Here is a 14,204-nt window from a genome sequence, read left to right on the forward strand (position 1 = left end):
GAAAGACTGGTATGAAAATATTTCGCTTTGATTTTGGCAGGCAGCTGGATTATATAGTAGGAGGAAAGAGTATGGCAGTTTATTGAAGGCATTCTGTTGATACGCTTTGTAAGGCAACAAGGAAATAAAATCAGAATGGCAGCAGATACTGACTATGTAAAAATACATATAGAAAAACCTTAGCACCACCTTACCTGTGGTTAAATTTGTGACCAAAGGAAACCCAGTCTTTTTCAATTAACACCTAAAATGAGAATGTTGCATTCAGTGTTGTGGAGCTGAGCTGACATGTTGAAGTAGGCAGAAGGGTGGTGTAAACAAGTAGAATTGGAATCCCAGTTAATTCTTAGAATAAGCAGAAAAGTGACAAGCAAGAATGATGTAAGCAAGCAGTATTAGAATCCCAGAGAATTTTTAGAATAAGAAAAATAATGAGTGATGAGCACTGCTGCCCGTTCAAGAGAAAGCAGCACTCTTGATGGATCAGTAGGATGCCAGTATTTCAGCACCACTTCAATTACCTTGATTCATTATTTTCTGAAATAGTAACTAAGAAGTCTCAAACATATTTTTAACATGTGACCAGTACCTTGATAAGCATTTCTAAATGCATTACCAGTGATGATTTGCCTGGGAAAGGAACACATTTTTCCAAAATAGCTGCTCACTGCAATCTAATGTCTAGGGAGCACACATTTCTGACACGCAAAACTTCACTGATCCCTGAAAATTGATACGAATTCTTGCTTGCACAAAAGCTCCTTTGGCTGTGAGACAGTTTCTTGGTCAAGGTTAGAAAAAAAATAAATGGGTGCCCAACTTATACCCCACCTTCGCTATCATTTCATACGAAACTGGGAGACTGTAACTTGGGCAGATAAAACCCTTCCTTCCTACTTAAAAAAAGAAAATATATTTAAGGAATATTATTTCCCATTAAAACCAAATGTATTAATTTTAAATTATTCCACAGTACTTTATTTACTCTGTGAAAGAGAACCTGCTTACCATGAATCCCTTCATAGTTCTGTAATACGGATCCAATAGAAGGCTCGCTACAGAGCAAACCTGGGCTGTCCTATCCCAGCCATCAGAGCAGTGAACAAGCACACTCACACCTTCCTCAGCCACAGCCTAAGGACACAGAAAAAGTCAGAAATTTTACAAGCAGGGAGAAAGGCAATAGTAAGAGAGGAGCAGTGAGACAGTGCAATATAGAGTATTAATTTGGGAACTGGAAAATCTTGTTCATTTTTTATTCTGCCACGGAGTTCTTGAATTACGTGGACTGTTATTCCTCTCATTTGAAAAGTCTTAATCTCATCCCATCCATGCAATATGGTGGTTGCAGCTTCACCTGGTTATGCTCCGCTACAGGAGGATGAGGGATCTGTGTTAATTAAAATACATCCACCTGTCAGAGCAGACAACTCCCTAAAGCAGATTCAGATGCAGTTAATGCTCTAACTCACATATCAGCACCTGAACAGTTATACGTGCAATATGGCTTTTAATTTCTCATCTTGATGGTAATGTCAATAACGGCAATGTCTGCTTCCAATGCCAGCACCAGTGGGTTAGTATTACAGCACACTGCCTTGCACACTGGTGTCATACCTCTAAGCGTTTGTGGTAGCGATAAACTTCCATATCTAATAAGTAAGACTGTACCAATTTTTTTAAGGTAAGTAACTGGGGAGAGAGGATCCCATTTGATACATATACGCATAAAGAAGAGATCATACTAAGTTCTCCAAAGACTGGTGTTGCTTTATCTTTGGAACTTGAGGGGCATTTTTTTTAATTCTAAGGGTTTTGACCTTTGCCATTTCTAAAGAGAACTAAATTTAGAAAGCAGAGAAATAAAATAGGTTAGTAAAGATACTGCTTAGAAAAACAAACATTTAAGACAAGTTTAGGCTTAATAGGGAATGAGAAATGATAATAAATTAACTATGTTTATCTCAAGAGACAAGTAAATTCTACCAAAATAGAACCTGTGTGGCAGGAGACCAACAACTGAGAACTGGAAACCGTACAAATAAGAACGGGTCAAAATGTATGCCTGAGGAGGCACGAGGCTAGCAAGCATATGGACAAAGGATAAATTTTTTTGGACAGTATTTTAAGACTAGCCACTGGGGAAAAGTTGGCAAGAGCTAATGTAAATGACCTGATTTCTACAAGCTAATGAAAGCTAGTATGGATGGGAGAAATAATAATGTGCATTTATCTGGCAGCTGCTGTTCAGCTAAGAAACTAGAGTTGCCTGCTGAGCAGGAAGAAGCAAAGCAAGAGAAACAAGCAGTTACTGAGGAGGGAAATTTTACTGATATGGTCGTATGGAGCAGGTCATGTGAATAAAATGGCTTATGAGAAATTGTAATAGTAATTTCAAATAAAAGAACTGAAACAGTAAAACGCAGAGCGTAGGGAAGGGGATAATAAAATTAAAACTACTGTTGGTAAATGACAAATACCTACATTACTTTGGGTAGGATTAGGAGAAATAATTTCTTATCAAAGGCAACAACTATTTTCTGAAACAGCTCTCAAGTATGTAAGAGTACAAGCTGCTAGAGAGTTTTCCTGTGGTAATACACAGGAGTCAGCTTAGGAAGCAAATTTAGTTGGTCACTAAATAACTCAGAGAGGATAACACATACATTACAGCTGCCATATGAAGAAGTAGTTCTTTAACACAAACCTTCAGCAAAGAAAATGCTCAGAAAACAGTTGAGGAGGCAGGAGAAACAGGGAAAGAAACAGTGACAGTCACTGCTGGGAAGTAAAGACAAGACATTTAAATAACGTGGCATAAGAAGATACAGACTAGTAGAGGCTTTCGTACACTTGATTTCTTTGGCTAAAACACAAACTTTTTTCACCATATTAGCAAAAAGTCCACACAACAGCACCTAAGAATTGTCTCTTCTCATATATGGAGCATTGCAAGATGGTTTTTTTCTTTTCAAATACGACATCCCTGAAGAGAACAGAAGTTAGCCACAAGCAAGGCATTTGGTCCTCACTTTCTGTATCTGGTTAGTCCAAGTTTTGTTCTCATTTCACACACTTTACCTTTGCAATAAAAATGCCAGCATCCATAATGGCTTTGATATGCTTCAGCCAGCCAGAATTTTCTAGGCCCCACAGAAAGTCACTCATCGAAGGCGATTTCAGCTCACAAACTGCAAAATAAGATGCATCTTAAATGTACAGTAAGTATAGTCCTTAAACTTTCACTGACTCTTCAACCTAAGAGTTATCTCTTCAGAAATTCCCCTGTGAAAAACATTCAGCTTTTGAAAAGAATGGCTACTTCACAGTTAAACTTTGCCATGGAAAAAAGCATATATTTAAGAAATAGGTCTGGGTCAAATCTCACCCAATACATGAATTTAAATTAAAAAGAGAAGCTGTTACAAAGCCTGTTGCAAGCAGTTTACCAAATACATCCTTATGTGCAGCACAGATTCTTCAAAATTGTGTTGGGAGCTTTCAAGTTTTCAAACCTCTGAGAGGCCATCGTGTGTTTAATAATGAGGGCTCAGAAGCAGAAAACATAGATTTCTGCTGTCAGACAGCCACCTAAACAGCAGCACAGCCTCCTATTCCCAGCCGTGTTTGCTGATGAAGCTCTATTAAGGGCAGGCCCACCAAACCCAGTCTTCAGCATCGCCACAGATGGAGATGTTTGAGTTGAAGTGATTCACTCAGCAGTTCTCCATCCCTGAATGAAACCTTAATTAAAAACTTCATTTGTAGTCAGAAAGTATTCTGATGGTGAGGAGAAGCTATAATTCATCACAAGAAATATTTTCCTGCAAACTTTTCAAGCTCTATGTCATGATTAAAGACAAAAAATCTTGCATTTTTTATGTTGTTTCTATCCTGCTGTATCATCGTGTCTGTTTTTTAGTATTACAGAGTTTGTGGCTTAAGAAAAAAAGAGCAAGAGGAATCTAATTCAGATACCTCAATCCAGCAGCAAACAAATATTCAGCATTAGTTGGTGCAATCTATTTTCAACAGTGAGATACTAAATTCACCCCAGAACCACACTTTTATTTTGATCCATGTAGAATTATATTGTCTTTTAAGGAAACAAATATTAAGCAATGAAACTCATTTAAGGAATACAGTGAAAAACATAATTGTTTTTACTGAGTTAATGTATGATCTGTGAATTAATAATGTCTTAGTAGATCATTTGTCCTCTGGAAATCTTCTAGAAGACTCAGTTAATTATGGCCATTATGACCAGTGTCATAACTTTAGTTTCCTTCAGTGTAACTGGAATTTTAACTTGACAAGCCAGAGTTTATACCACATCTGAATGTATCTGACTGTATTAATTCCATTTAATTCAGGGAAAAAATAGCCTAATGTGTCTTGCAATCTTTGTACACAAGGTCTCTTCCCGGTGGTTATTTTAAAAGTCATTTATGAAGGATATTTATAAAAATGCATAGATAGCAGCAGTGAAAGCAAACAGCTTTTCACATGATTAATGCTCCTGTGCAGATGGAAGCATGACCAATTAGTAGCTGAATTCTGGCTGAAGCTGCTGCCTTTGTTTACAAAAGCCAAAGGTAAGGCTGAAATAGTGCTTTGCTCATTCCCACTAGCAAATTAGAGTCAATATTTACCTAACACTGCACTGAGCAGAGTTCAGACTGTCCTAACAGCACACGCTGTATGTTTCACATGATTTTGTCTACCAGTCTGGACCTTAATACTGAGTTCAATTATGAATTCAATTATGAGACATAACCTAAGGGGAATAGGAGTTTCTATCTCAGAAGAAAAGGTACCAAAATCTCCAAGAAATAAGACCTGCTGCACCTGCTGTGTGGGCACAGGAAAACCAAGAGCCCCTGGGCAGAGCTCATAGCAACACAGCAGTGCTCCCTTCCGCAGGAGGGGAGGAAGAAAGAGGGCACATGGTGGTAATGGTCTCTTCCTCCAGCAAAAGTACCAGAGGGGGATGCTGGACCAGTTCTCCCATTTCTGGTAGAATGGCCATAGGTAGAGGAAGGGGTAAATGCTGCGGCCAAACCCTCAGGCTCTCTTTCTGACTGATCTGTCACCGAAGTCCAAGGATCAGAGGGTTGCTCTTACATCAGCAACTACTGCTCCTGATAGGAGGGGAGGAGAAGCTCATATTTGCTGTTTAAATACAGACAGGGGTCATCATTTCAATGCACAGCAAATGGGGGTCAAGTCTTGGTAGGCCCCTAGATGTACAGCAAAGCTCACCACATGACAAATGCCAAACAGCAGTTTCAGTCAGCCCTGGAATCTTTACTGAGAAAAGTCCTTGTGCAACATTTCCTTCTAATATTAAAAATTACTTCAAGGAGGTTATGCGTAGGGTCAAAATTATCACAAGGATCTTCACATACATCTCTAAATGTAGCGAAATCAATACTATACTAAAGCAATGTGAGGCAGCACAGACAAAAGGAATTTTTTTTTCTGGAAGGAAATTCCAGGTAAGCATGTTGAAGTAATTTTACTTGCACAGTACAGTCAAATCTCAACACTGTTTGCCTACTCTGAAAAAATTCTCATTTTCCTGTGAATTTAATCATTTTATAATGCTGATATATTTTTACATACAAAAATTAACAGTATACGAGAGTAACGAACTAAAAATCTTCCTATTTTCCTTCCTGAGATTGTTAGACCAAGGAAGTAAGTAAAAATACATTAAGAAGAGAGTGACTGTTTTACCTGCACTGCACTTTACTGCTGGTTTGCATAAACTGCTCTTATCTGAAAACAGAGCACAACTCTCCTGTCATGGAACACGTAAGCCCTTCTTAGATCTAAAATTCACAGTTGCTTACAGGAGATGGGAGTCAGATGAAAAATAAAAGAGTATGGGCAGAGTATCAAGATGGGAACAGCTAGATCAAGCTGATCCAGGAGGTCAGAGAAGCTGGTGATAATATCCATGAAGTAAATACTGAGACTCTGTGGAGCGAGCACTATTTACTATTTGCTTGTTAAAAATCAACAAGCTGTTGAGGGTCAAGGATGGCTTACTTATTCTTACCCTTTTCCTAGAAGGCCTCTAAACATTAATGTACTCAAAATATTCAATGTCAGTACAGATGTGCTCATTTATTCACTGATGTGTTTTTATAAAGCAATCATTATTACTTTCCATGGGATTATGAAGGTAATGAAAGGTTGGATTAATAAACTGTGGGTTTCATAAATAAACCCAATGTGATAGGCTCTGTTGAAATTCACAGTCTAAAATCCATGACTACCTTATTGACCACATAGAAAAATCAAACCATGGGTTTTCCAAAGCTTAAAAAAAAAAATATTTTCCACTAGCATCAAATGTCAGCTATGAGTAGCTTTTTTAATTATACCACGAAACTGTAAACCACAAATGAAGACGTAGCAGAAGTACGGTGCATTGAAGCCAAATGATTTCTGTCATTAAAGTAAATTACATCTGGATTTCACCCCTGAAACGAGGTGTTTGTACAATGAGGAAATCGCTGCTAGTTGTGATGATATTCCATTGCACGAGTCCCATTAGCCAGCAGGCCACTGCATGCAGCTGCAACAGGCAAAGCTCTCTTTTCACACCCATTTTCACTGCTGCTGATTTCAGAGCAGTTATCTTGAGTTGTGTGATGGAGCAAATCTTCCCTCTAGTTTTCAGTAAAGAAGAGTATTACCTTCAAGCATTTTCTGCAGACTATTTCTCATGACATGGATGTTCTCAATGCCTATAAACTGAAACTTGATGTTGGAGTAGTTGTCTTCATTTTCATATCCCTTCCCTGCTGCTCTGTTTGCCATTGCATTGAGCTGAAAAAAATAGGAAAAACTGGATGAAAACCAGCAATGTACAGATTCTTTTCAAAACAAAGCTTGTGGTCTACTGCAATAAATCAGAATGGTTCAAGTCCAGGATAAATAGGAAGCATTTATCACAGTGTCAACTGGTTAGGGGTCGGTGATCTGTTTACATCGTATTGCAGTGTGCTGGGTTGCTGAGGCTCTGTTCTCTGTTTCACACACTTTGAGTGAAACTTCATTAGTGAGGTTAGACACAAGTAAACCACGGCTCCTCTGCAAGACTGAGAGGTTTGTCTTTAAAAGACTATTCTGATTTTATTTTTGATCAGCATTGCATTTACTAGCAGAATACACCCAGGAGGTGGCAGTGTCTTATCTGCCATGCCACACTTTCATAGCATATGTACGCTGTAATGTTGCCCAAGTTACTGTGTTTTATAGCTCAAATCATCCAAGAGTTGATACAGCTTACTTCTCTGAAGCTTGGAATAACGAAGAGAGAGTTGGAGTAGTTTTTCTAAGTTTATATTATCTTGGCTCTAGTTGTGTAAAACCACAGAAGATTTGAATTGACAAAATTACCACAAACATTTTCATCTGCAATGCAACACTATCAAATATTTTGCTGTGCTTCAGCAAAAAATACATTCAGCTGGAAGCTGGAGTTTTGTCTTTGAATCCCATACTTGCTTCTTGGCATGGGAAAGTCACTAAATGTTTCTTTAGCTCAGTTTTCCCAAGCATAAAATTAAAGGGTTGTTTAATGCTTGTTTCCCCCTCCCCCCTTTTGAGATTCCTGGGGGAAAAGAAAACTATTTGTCAAGCTCCTTATGCCAAATTTTGATCTCTGGGCTGAAAATTAGAGTTCATAGAAATGAATTTAATCCTTTTTTTTTATTAGCCTATCTGTCTTTTTAATTATTCCCTACAGCAAAATTTCACTGTCCAATTAAAAAAAAAAAGGCTTTTTGCAAAGAGTCCCTGCTCTTCTATGCAACGTGTGCTCTAAGGCTGGGGAGCAGCCCACGTGGCAGAACCTCTAGGCCTCCAAGCACAACTAACAGCTTCTGCTCAGGGAAGAATTAAATGGATATTGCACATCCAGACTGGAGGGGGTTTGGAGAGACCTTATGAGGCATGATTTGACAAAAAGTGACTCATCTTCATTGCACTGAGAGCCAGCGCTCATGAAAAATCAAAAGAGTTATCTCTTAGGCATTGCCCTAGGCACAAGAGGCTAGGCAGGTAACTTTCCAGTTGATTCCCCAGTATCGCAGACAGCACTACTGATTTGCTGCTTCCATGGTCGCGTCTGAAACTCAAAATAATATATTTCAGTACTTGGCTAATGGTATCATGGAATATATAAGAATGTGTCCCTTCCTGATCTCTTCCATCTGAAACAGACAAACTTCCAATATTCAATTTTGCTTTGGGGCCAAATGCATGCAATTGAGTAGGATTGATTGTCTGTTGCTAATTTACCTCCAACCAAGATGAACAAGTCTAGCTTTTTTACATCATAGGTCAAAATAGGTTTCCAGGGACCAAATTTGACCTCTTAACTTTCAAAGGAAAAAGCTACAGACTAAATGCTTTTTATGCCATTTTAATTTAATTGTAGATGCATTAAAAAACAAGCAAACAAACAAACCAAAACCAGGTAGGTGAGACCATTTTTCAATTCTTCTCCCAATTTAATATGTGAAGATACGAGATTTTTTTTCCCATCTTCACACTTCCTAGCGCATCCACTCCCACGAGCAGGACTTGGCAACAGGAACACTTAGTAATGCTTGTGGAACCCCTTTAGGAATTGAGCTATTACATGAACTTCATGATACAACAAAAGGAACCACACTCTAAGATATGAACCCAGGCAAAACACTGTAATTTTTCATTTTCTCAAGTTTTGTGTAAAACTTCTTTTAACTCATCATATGCAATTGAGGAAAAAGTGCGGGTGGAAAAAAAAAATTGTCTGTTGACCAGCAATCTGCTCGTGTTTTGACTATCAATGAACAATTAAAAAAAGACAGTCTGTAAAACAGCAAGTCCTCAGAGTGACTTTCTAGAAAAATATAAATTATCTGCTGGTTCCTAATCTTTCTCTTTTGAAGTAGATATCAGTGTTCTAGTATAAACAAAAGGAAGCAGTCTCTGAAATAGTGTATAGCTTCAGGAAGAAAGAGCTGCATGCAAGAATCTAAGCCCTGAGACCCTACATGAAAAACATCTAGCCCCTAACTGACCTAATCCTCAGCACAATAAATGCTATTAACTGTCTCTGCAGCAGAGCAATTTTGTCACAGAAATCCTTTCTTAAAAGGCAATCTGAAACAGATCTTTTTAAAAGTAAATAAATATAAGATTAAATTTGCAAGGTTTTGTGACACTCATTTATTTTAAATATTATCAGTTGCCAAACTTTGCAGCTGCCACAATATTTACTAACAAGTTTTCCATATCACCTACCAAAATTCCATCTGTTGCTCTTAAACGTATTTGTTGCAAAGCTCTCTAAATTGTGCCTGTCCTCACTTAATCTCAGTGAATATGAGGATACAACCTCTAAAAGAAACAGACCTCACTTGCCATATTTTCTGCAATCTTCGTTAATGTGGAGGATAACTGAGTCCTGTCTTCTTATAAAGACTTATAGCACTAGTTTGCTTTACTCATAAACAGTAAGTTTATACTAGCTTCTTCTTTAAACACATAGAAGAAGAAGAAAATGAAGAAAGACAGTAGACTAAGTAAAACCCTGCATATGGTCATCCGGGTATATTTGAATGAAGTAGAAATAAAGCTTTCTTCCACAGAACAAATCTTTTGTTTTGAAGATTATCAAGCGCAATGAAAGACAGCATATGAAGAGCACTTGGGAATGCTGAGTTGAAGGGCTCATCAATATTCATAATCTTTGCAAGGATACAGTTCTGATGAGGGAAGAGGCAGGTAGTTTCTTAGCTTTCTAAGGCAAGGAGAAACCTTGCACCAGACTTGATATTGTACTTTAGCATCTGTTCAAAGTTCCCTGAGGAATGCCAGGAACCACTTGCACTGATACCTATAACTTCCTAAATGCTCTAGATTTATATACGCATTAGGAAATGCAAAACTGTAACAAGGCTGTGTTTGCCACCTGGGATCACAGGAGCTTTAGTAAATCGATCCATTCTTGCAGCACAGAGAGAGGGAAGTAGGAATCTGTTTATACAAATTTCTTTACATCAAACTCTTTTTTTTTCCAGAGAAGCTCAATGAAAACGAACAGTTTTATCTTCTGATTGATTCCTGAAGAAGCCAGCGTTGCCATCATTCATGGCTGAGTGAGCAAATTTCACTCTCTCCTCTTAAAATACAGGCTTTTTTTTTCACTGCACACAGAAGGTGTCTCACCAAAGTAATTTACCAGAAAAGCTTACAGGATGGGACCTTCCTGTTAATACCTTGTAAACCATTACTAATAGCCAAGTCAGTAAGTCATTAGATATAAATCCCATGAGTGAGTAACCTCTTTAACTAGGGAAGAGTACCAATATAATCAGCCATGAAACATTACGCTGTAACTATTAGTACACATAGAAACCTGTTAAACCAGCATTATTTAGGCAGCTACATCTTAGACTTCCTATCTAAAGCCTGTTCTGAACACTGCGGTACCAGTTCTTTCTTATGCTCATCATGATTCACTTGCTTCAGGAACACAAGTAAGCTGGTACCATCCTCATCTTCCCAATAAAAAAGAGGGAACTGAAGGCCAATGTAGTCACCAAATTACAAAGAGCAATGGGACATGCCAAGGCCCTGATATTCTGGCTACTGCCTCACATTACAGCTGTGAGCACTCAGCACTTTCCTCTCATCCCCAAGGTCTTCAGTCAGTCATCTACCAGACAGGTTTCTCATGTCTGCTCCAGCTCTGCCAGGTTTGCCCTTCCTCACTCCATTCCTCATGTTTGTCAGCTTTACCCACGTTGCCCTTTCAGGATCTGTCTCGTGATCTCAGGATACTGAAACAGCTTCCTTGTTCCTTTTCCTCAAGCCTTTGCTCTCATTTTCCCTTCTCCTGTGCTATAACTTATCCTGTATCTATTAGGGATTTTGTGGAGATTTGCCTCTTTGGTTACTTTTCTCCAGGTGCTTTGTTAACGTCACAGGGAAGCTACTGACAGGCTGAAAAAATCATCCACACTCCCATCTGAAGCCTATCTCATCACCTTGAGCTGTTTGCTAGCATGCAGATTTGGATACAAGGGTTTTTTAACTTCCATCCTTTTCTAGATCATTACTGAGTTTTGGTGTTTCTGCACAGCACAATTTTTTCTAAAGCTTCTATATTGGCCAAAGATTTTAACCAATTATAGAGATACAGCATCTGAGATCACTATTTACTGTATTTCAGATTCTCTCTCAAAACCACAAATGTACTGGATATGTTCAAAGAAGGTGTCCTCAATTCCTGTAACCTCAGAAAATGGTCTTTCCTTAGCCTTATGTAGAGGCTGCTGAAGCTTTCTCACTTGCAGGAGAAATCTTGCATTCTAGCATAAGCAGGCAGAGGTTTGCAACATTACAAACTGTAAATATAGTTTTATAATGGGAATTGTTTTTTCCTAGAGTCATCAGTAATATAGTTACACATAGTTCCTCTGCGTGTGGAAAGTTACTATTACAAATTATTTACTCTTCTGTATTGTAACATTTTGTTAAGAATAAAAAAGATAAAAGCTCAGTGTAAAGAAAAAAATTCCCTAAGGGATAAAGATGTGGGCAAGGTTCCTAGTTAAGAGTCCCCTGATTAATCCTGAATTACCTGTGGAGTTACACTTGTGCATCTAAGATCAGTATGGTCAGTCACTTCAGCTGTGCATCTTCCCTAATGTATTCAGCCCAGATTCAGACTTGCTATGTGCAAGAAATTTAATGTACTTACTTTGGGACGAGTGTCAACAACGTATATGAAATCACTTCCTGGATTTGCTTTTCTAATGGCCTGGATCATCTGTTCATCCTCAAGGCATCGAGCACTAAAGCCAGATAAAGGCTGGCTGCTTCTGCATATGGAGGCCTGCAGACAAACCAACAAACAAACAAACAAAAAAATAAACATGGTTGTTAAGAAGAAATTATTTAGCATCCATAAGCACTTACAAAAGCAGCTCATTAGATTTGTGCGTAGGTGTACAGTTACACGGGAAGGGCAGAATGGTAAAATTAATTACATGTTAAGAAATATCTTATTTTTAAAAAGGCAAGGAAATATTAAAACAATACAATCCTATTAACCCAAGTCTAGTCTTGAATCTAAGTCTTAGAGCTATATTAAATACAGTATTTCCCTAATGCGGAACAACTCCTGAAAGGTGATCTCTAGAGGATGAGATGAGTACAACATTGCAATCACAAGAACACTGATATGACATAAAGAATAGGTCCTTTTGCACGGTCACTCACACTTACCAATTATAACACTGATTACACTCACCTTTCACCAACACGTGCTTTATTAAACAACCTGACACCATGAGTCCAGAAAACAAAAATACATAATATGGAGCCAGATCACTGATGGTGGTGTATTTTTAGCACTGCCTCTGGAGAAGTACCTTACTGCACGAGAAATGGGTCAGGCAGCCTGACTTCTGGAGCACATTTATTAATCAGTGCTATAGAAGAAGGCAGGAGAGTTTCTCCACAGACCCATCAGGATCAGACCTTCAGATAAAACTCAAATGAAGGAACAGAATGTGAAATGGGTGAACAGGGTGGCTTTTATTTCTGCTAGGCAGATGGCAGCTAGATTTGTAGAGGTCAAGGAGCTCATACATGCACTTTCTAAGCACAGAACATAAGCACGAAGATAATCTGCCTGCTGAAGGTCATGACTCATGCAGACTACCCTACAGATTATTTATTACTGGAGAAAGGACATGCTTTTTTTTCAGCCATGTCTTTGAATTATCAGTAGATAGTCAGTAAAACATGGATCTTTAATACAGAAACCCTGAGCTGTGTGAGAACCTGTTCAGACTTTATTAATAGTTTTTGCAACTAGATTAGTTATCTAGAGTATTACCTGATGATCAGTGCACATTCCAGAGATTTAATATATGCTTATATGCTCCTTGGCATGAAGCAAAAGATACATACAAATATGTCCACAGACTGCTATTTTAATAAAAGGAAGACATTCCTCTTTCATCCATAGCATACCATACGCAAGACAGATACAGTCCTCAAGATCAAGCTTAAAGTTAGGGTTGTGGATGAAGGTCAGGAAAGTATGGACTGGAGCTCATTACATTATATCGTTCCTGGGGGCCCAAAGTTCTAAGATATGTGCTGACACCAGTACAAAAGAGTGGCTTGTCTGTCAAGTTAGGCTTGTGATTAAGATCATGTTTAGCCCCAATTTAAGAAACAGCAGCACTGCCAGTGCTGCAACAGTAGGAAGATAAGCTGACCTACTAACCACTAAATATCATAAGTGGGAATCATGCAGAAATCACCTCCTGCTGACCCAGGCCAATTGCTTAGGATGAGCGTGTATGCCTTATAAAATTTCTTGGGCTATGTTAAAGGGCAGGACAAGAGATGAGGTCATGTTTTGCTATTGCAAAGCTGAACAGATAGTTCCAGAGTTTGAGGTTATCATGTTCACACAGATCCTGTAAGATGCAGAGTAAGGTGTCTGAATTTGTTGGTACCAAAGAGCTATGAGAAAGTTCTGGATGTATGTCCTGGGTTCGGCTAGGATAGGCTTAATTTTCACAGCCGGGATAGCTGGACTGAACCAGACACTCGATACCATACTATCATGACCAACACGTATAAGGGGTGCCTAGCTAGGAGGGGCAGTAGTTTTCTCAAACAGCAGCGTGGCTCAGTGCGGCACAGCTCAGACCTGAGGCTCAGTGTGGCAACGGCAGAAAGCAGGGTGTTCTATATTGTCTACTTGTTTCCTCTCTCTCTTTGACTTGTTCAGGTAAGCTCTCTTTATCTTAACCCACGTGGCTTTACTTTTACCTTTTTTATTTTTCTTCCACACCCATTGGGAGGGGGGTGGGGAGCAAGAGAGCAGCTGTGTGGTGTTTAATTGCCAGCTGTGTTTAAACCACAACAGTACTTTTTGGTAGGATTTCGCTGTCACCGTCCAAGCTCGCTAGGTCCTGGCAGATGAACCTCAGGTGTAAAGGGTGGAGCCAGTTCCACGCACGCTGCGCCTCACCTAAAAAATCCACCGCGCAGGCCCGAAGGGTGCACTCATCGCTTGCAGTGAGCGTGGGAAAAGCCCTTCCCAGATCTTCGTTCGCGAAGCCAAGCCATGACTTTTTGGTGCTCTGTGTGGGGCTTGATGAAGGGTTGAG

At 39.0% G+C, this 14,204-nt stretch overlaps 1 protein-coding gene across 1 annotated transcript in view; it reads right to left on the bottom strand.

Moving 5' to 3' along the window:
• The window catches only part of MTMR7 (myotubularin related protein 7), a gene marked incomplete at its 5' end in the record, with an annotated part of 17,916 nt that extends 6,011 nt beyond the window's left edge, over positions 1–11,905 (bottom strand). The window contains 5 exons of the mRNA XM_010132509.1: positions 195–244; positions 1,009–1,134; positions 3,082–3,191; positions 6,708–6,840; positions 11,771–11,905. Of these exons, the coding sequence (XP_010130811.1) occupies positions 195–244; positions 1,009–1,134; positions 3,082–3,191; positions 6,708–6,840; positions 11,771–11,905 (554 nt within the window). The remainder of the gene's footprint in view (positions 1–194; positions 245–1,008; positions 1,135–3,081; positions 3,192–6,707; positions 6,841–11,770) is intronic.
• Between the last annotated feature and the right edge of the window lie 2,299 nt (positions 11,906–14,204).

The sequence above is a fragment of the Buceros rhinoceros genome, unplaced genomic scaffold (assembly GCF_000710305.1).
Source record: "Buceros rhinoceros silvestris isolate BGI_N320 unplaced genomic scaffold, ASM71030v1 scaffold17983, whole genome shotgun sequence".
Classification (NCBI taxonomy): domain Eukaryota; kingdom Metazoa; phylum Chordata; class Aves; order Bucerotiformes; family Bucerotidae; genus Buceros; species Buceros rhinoceros.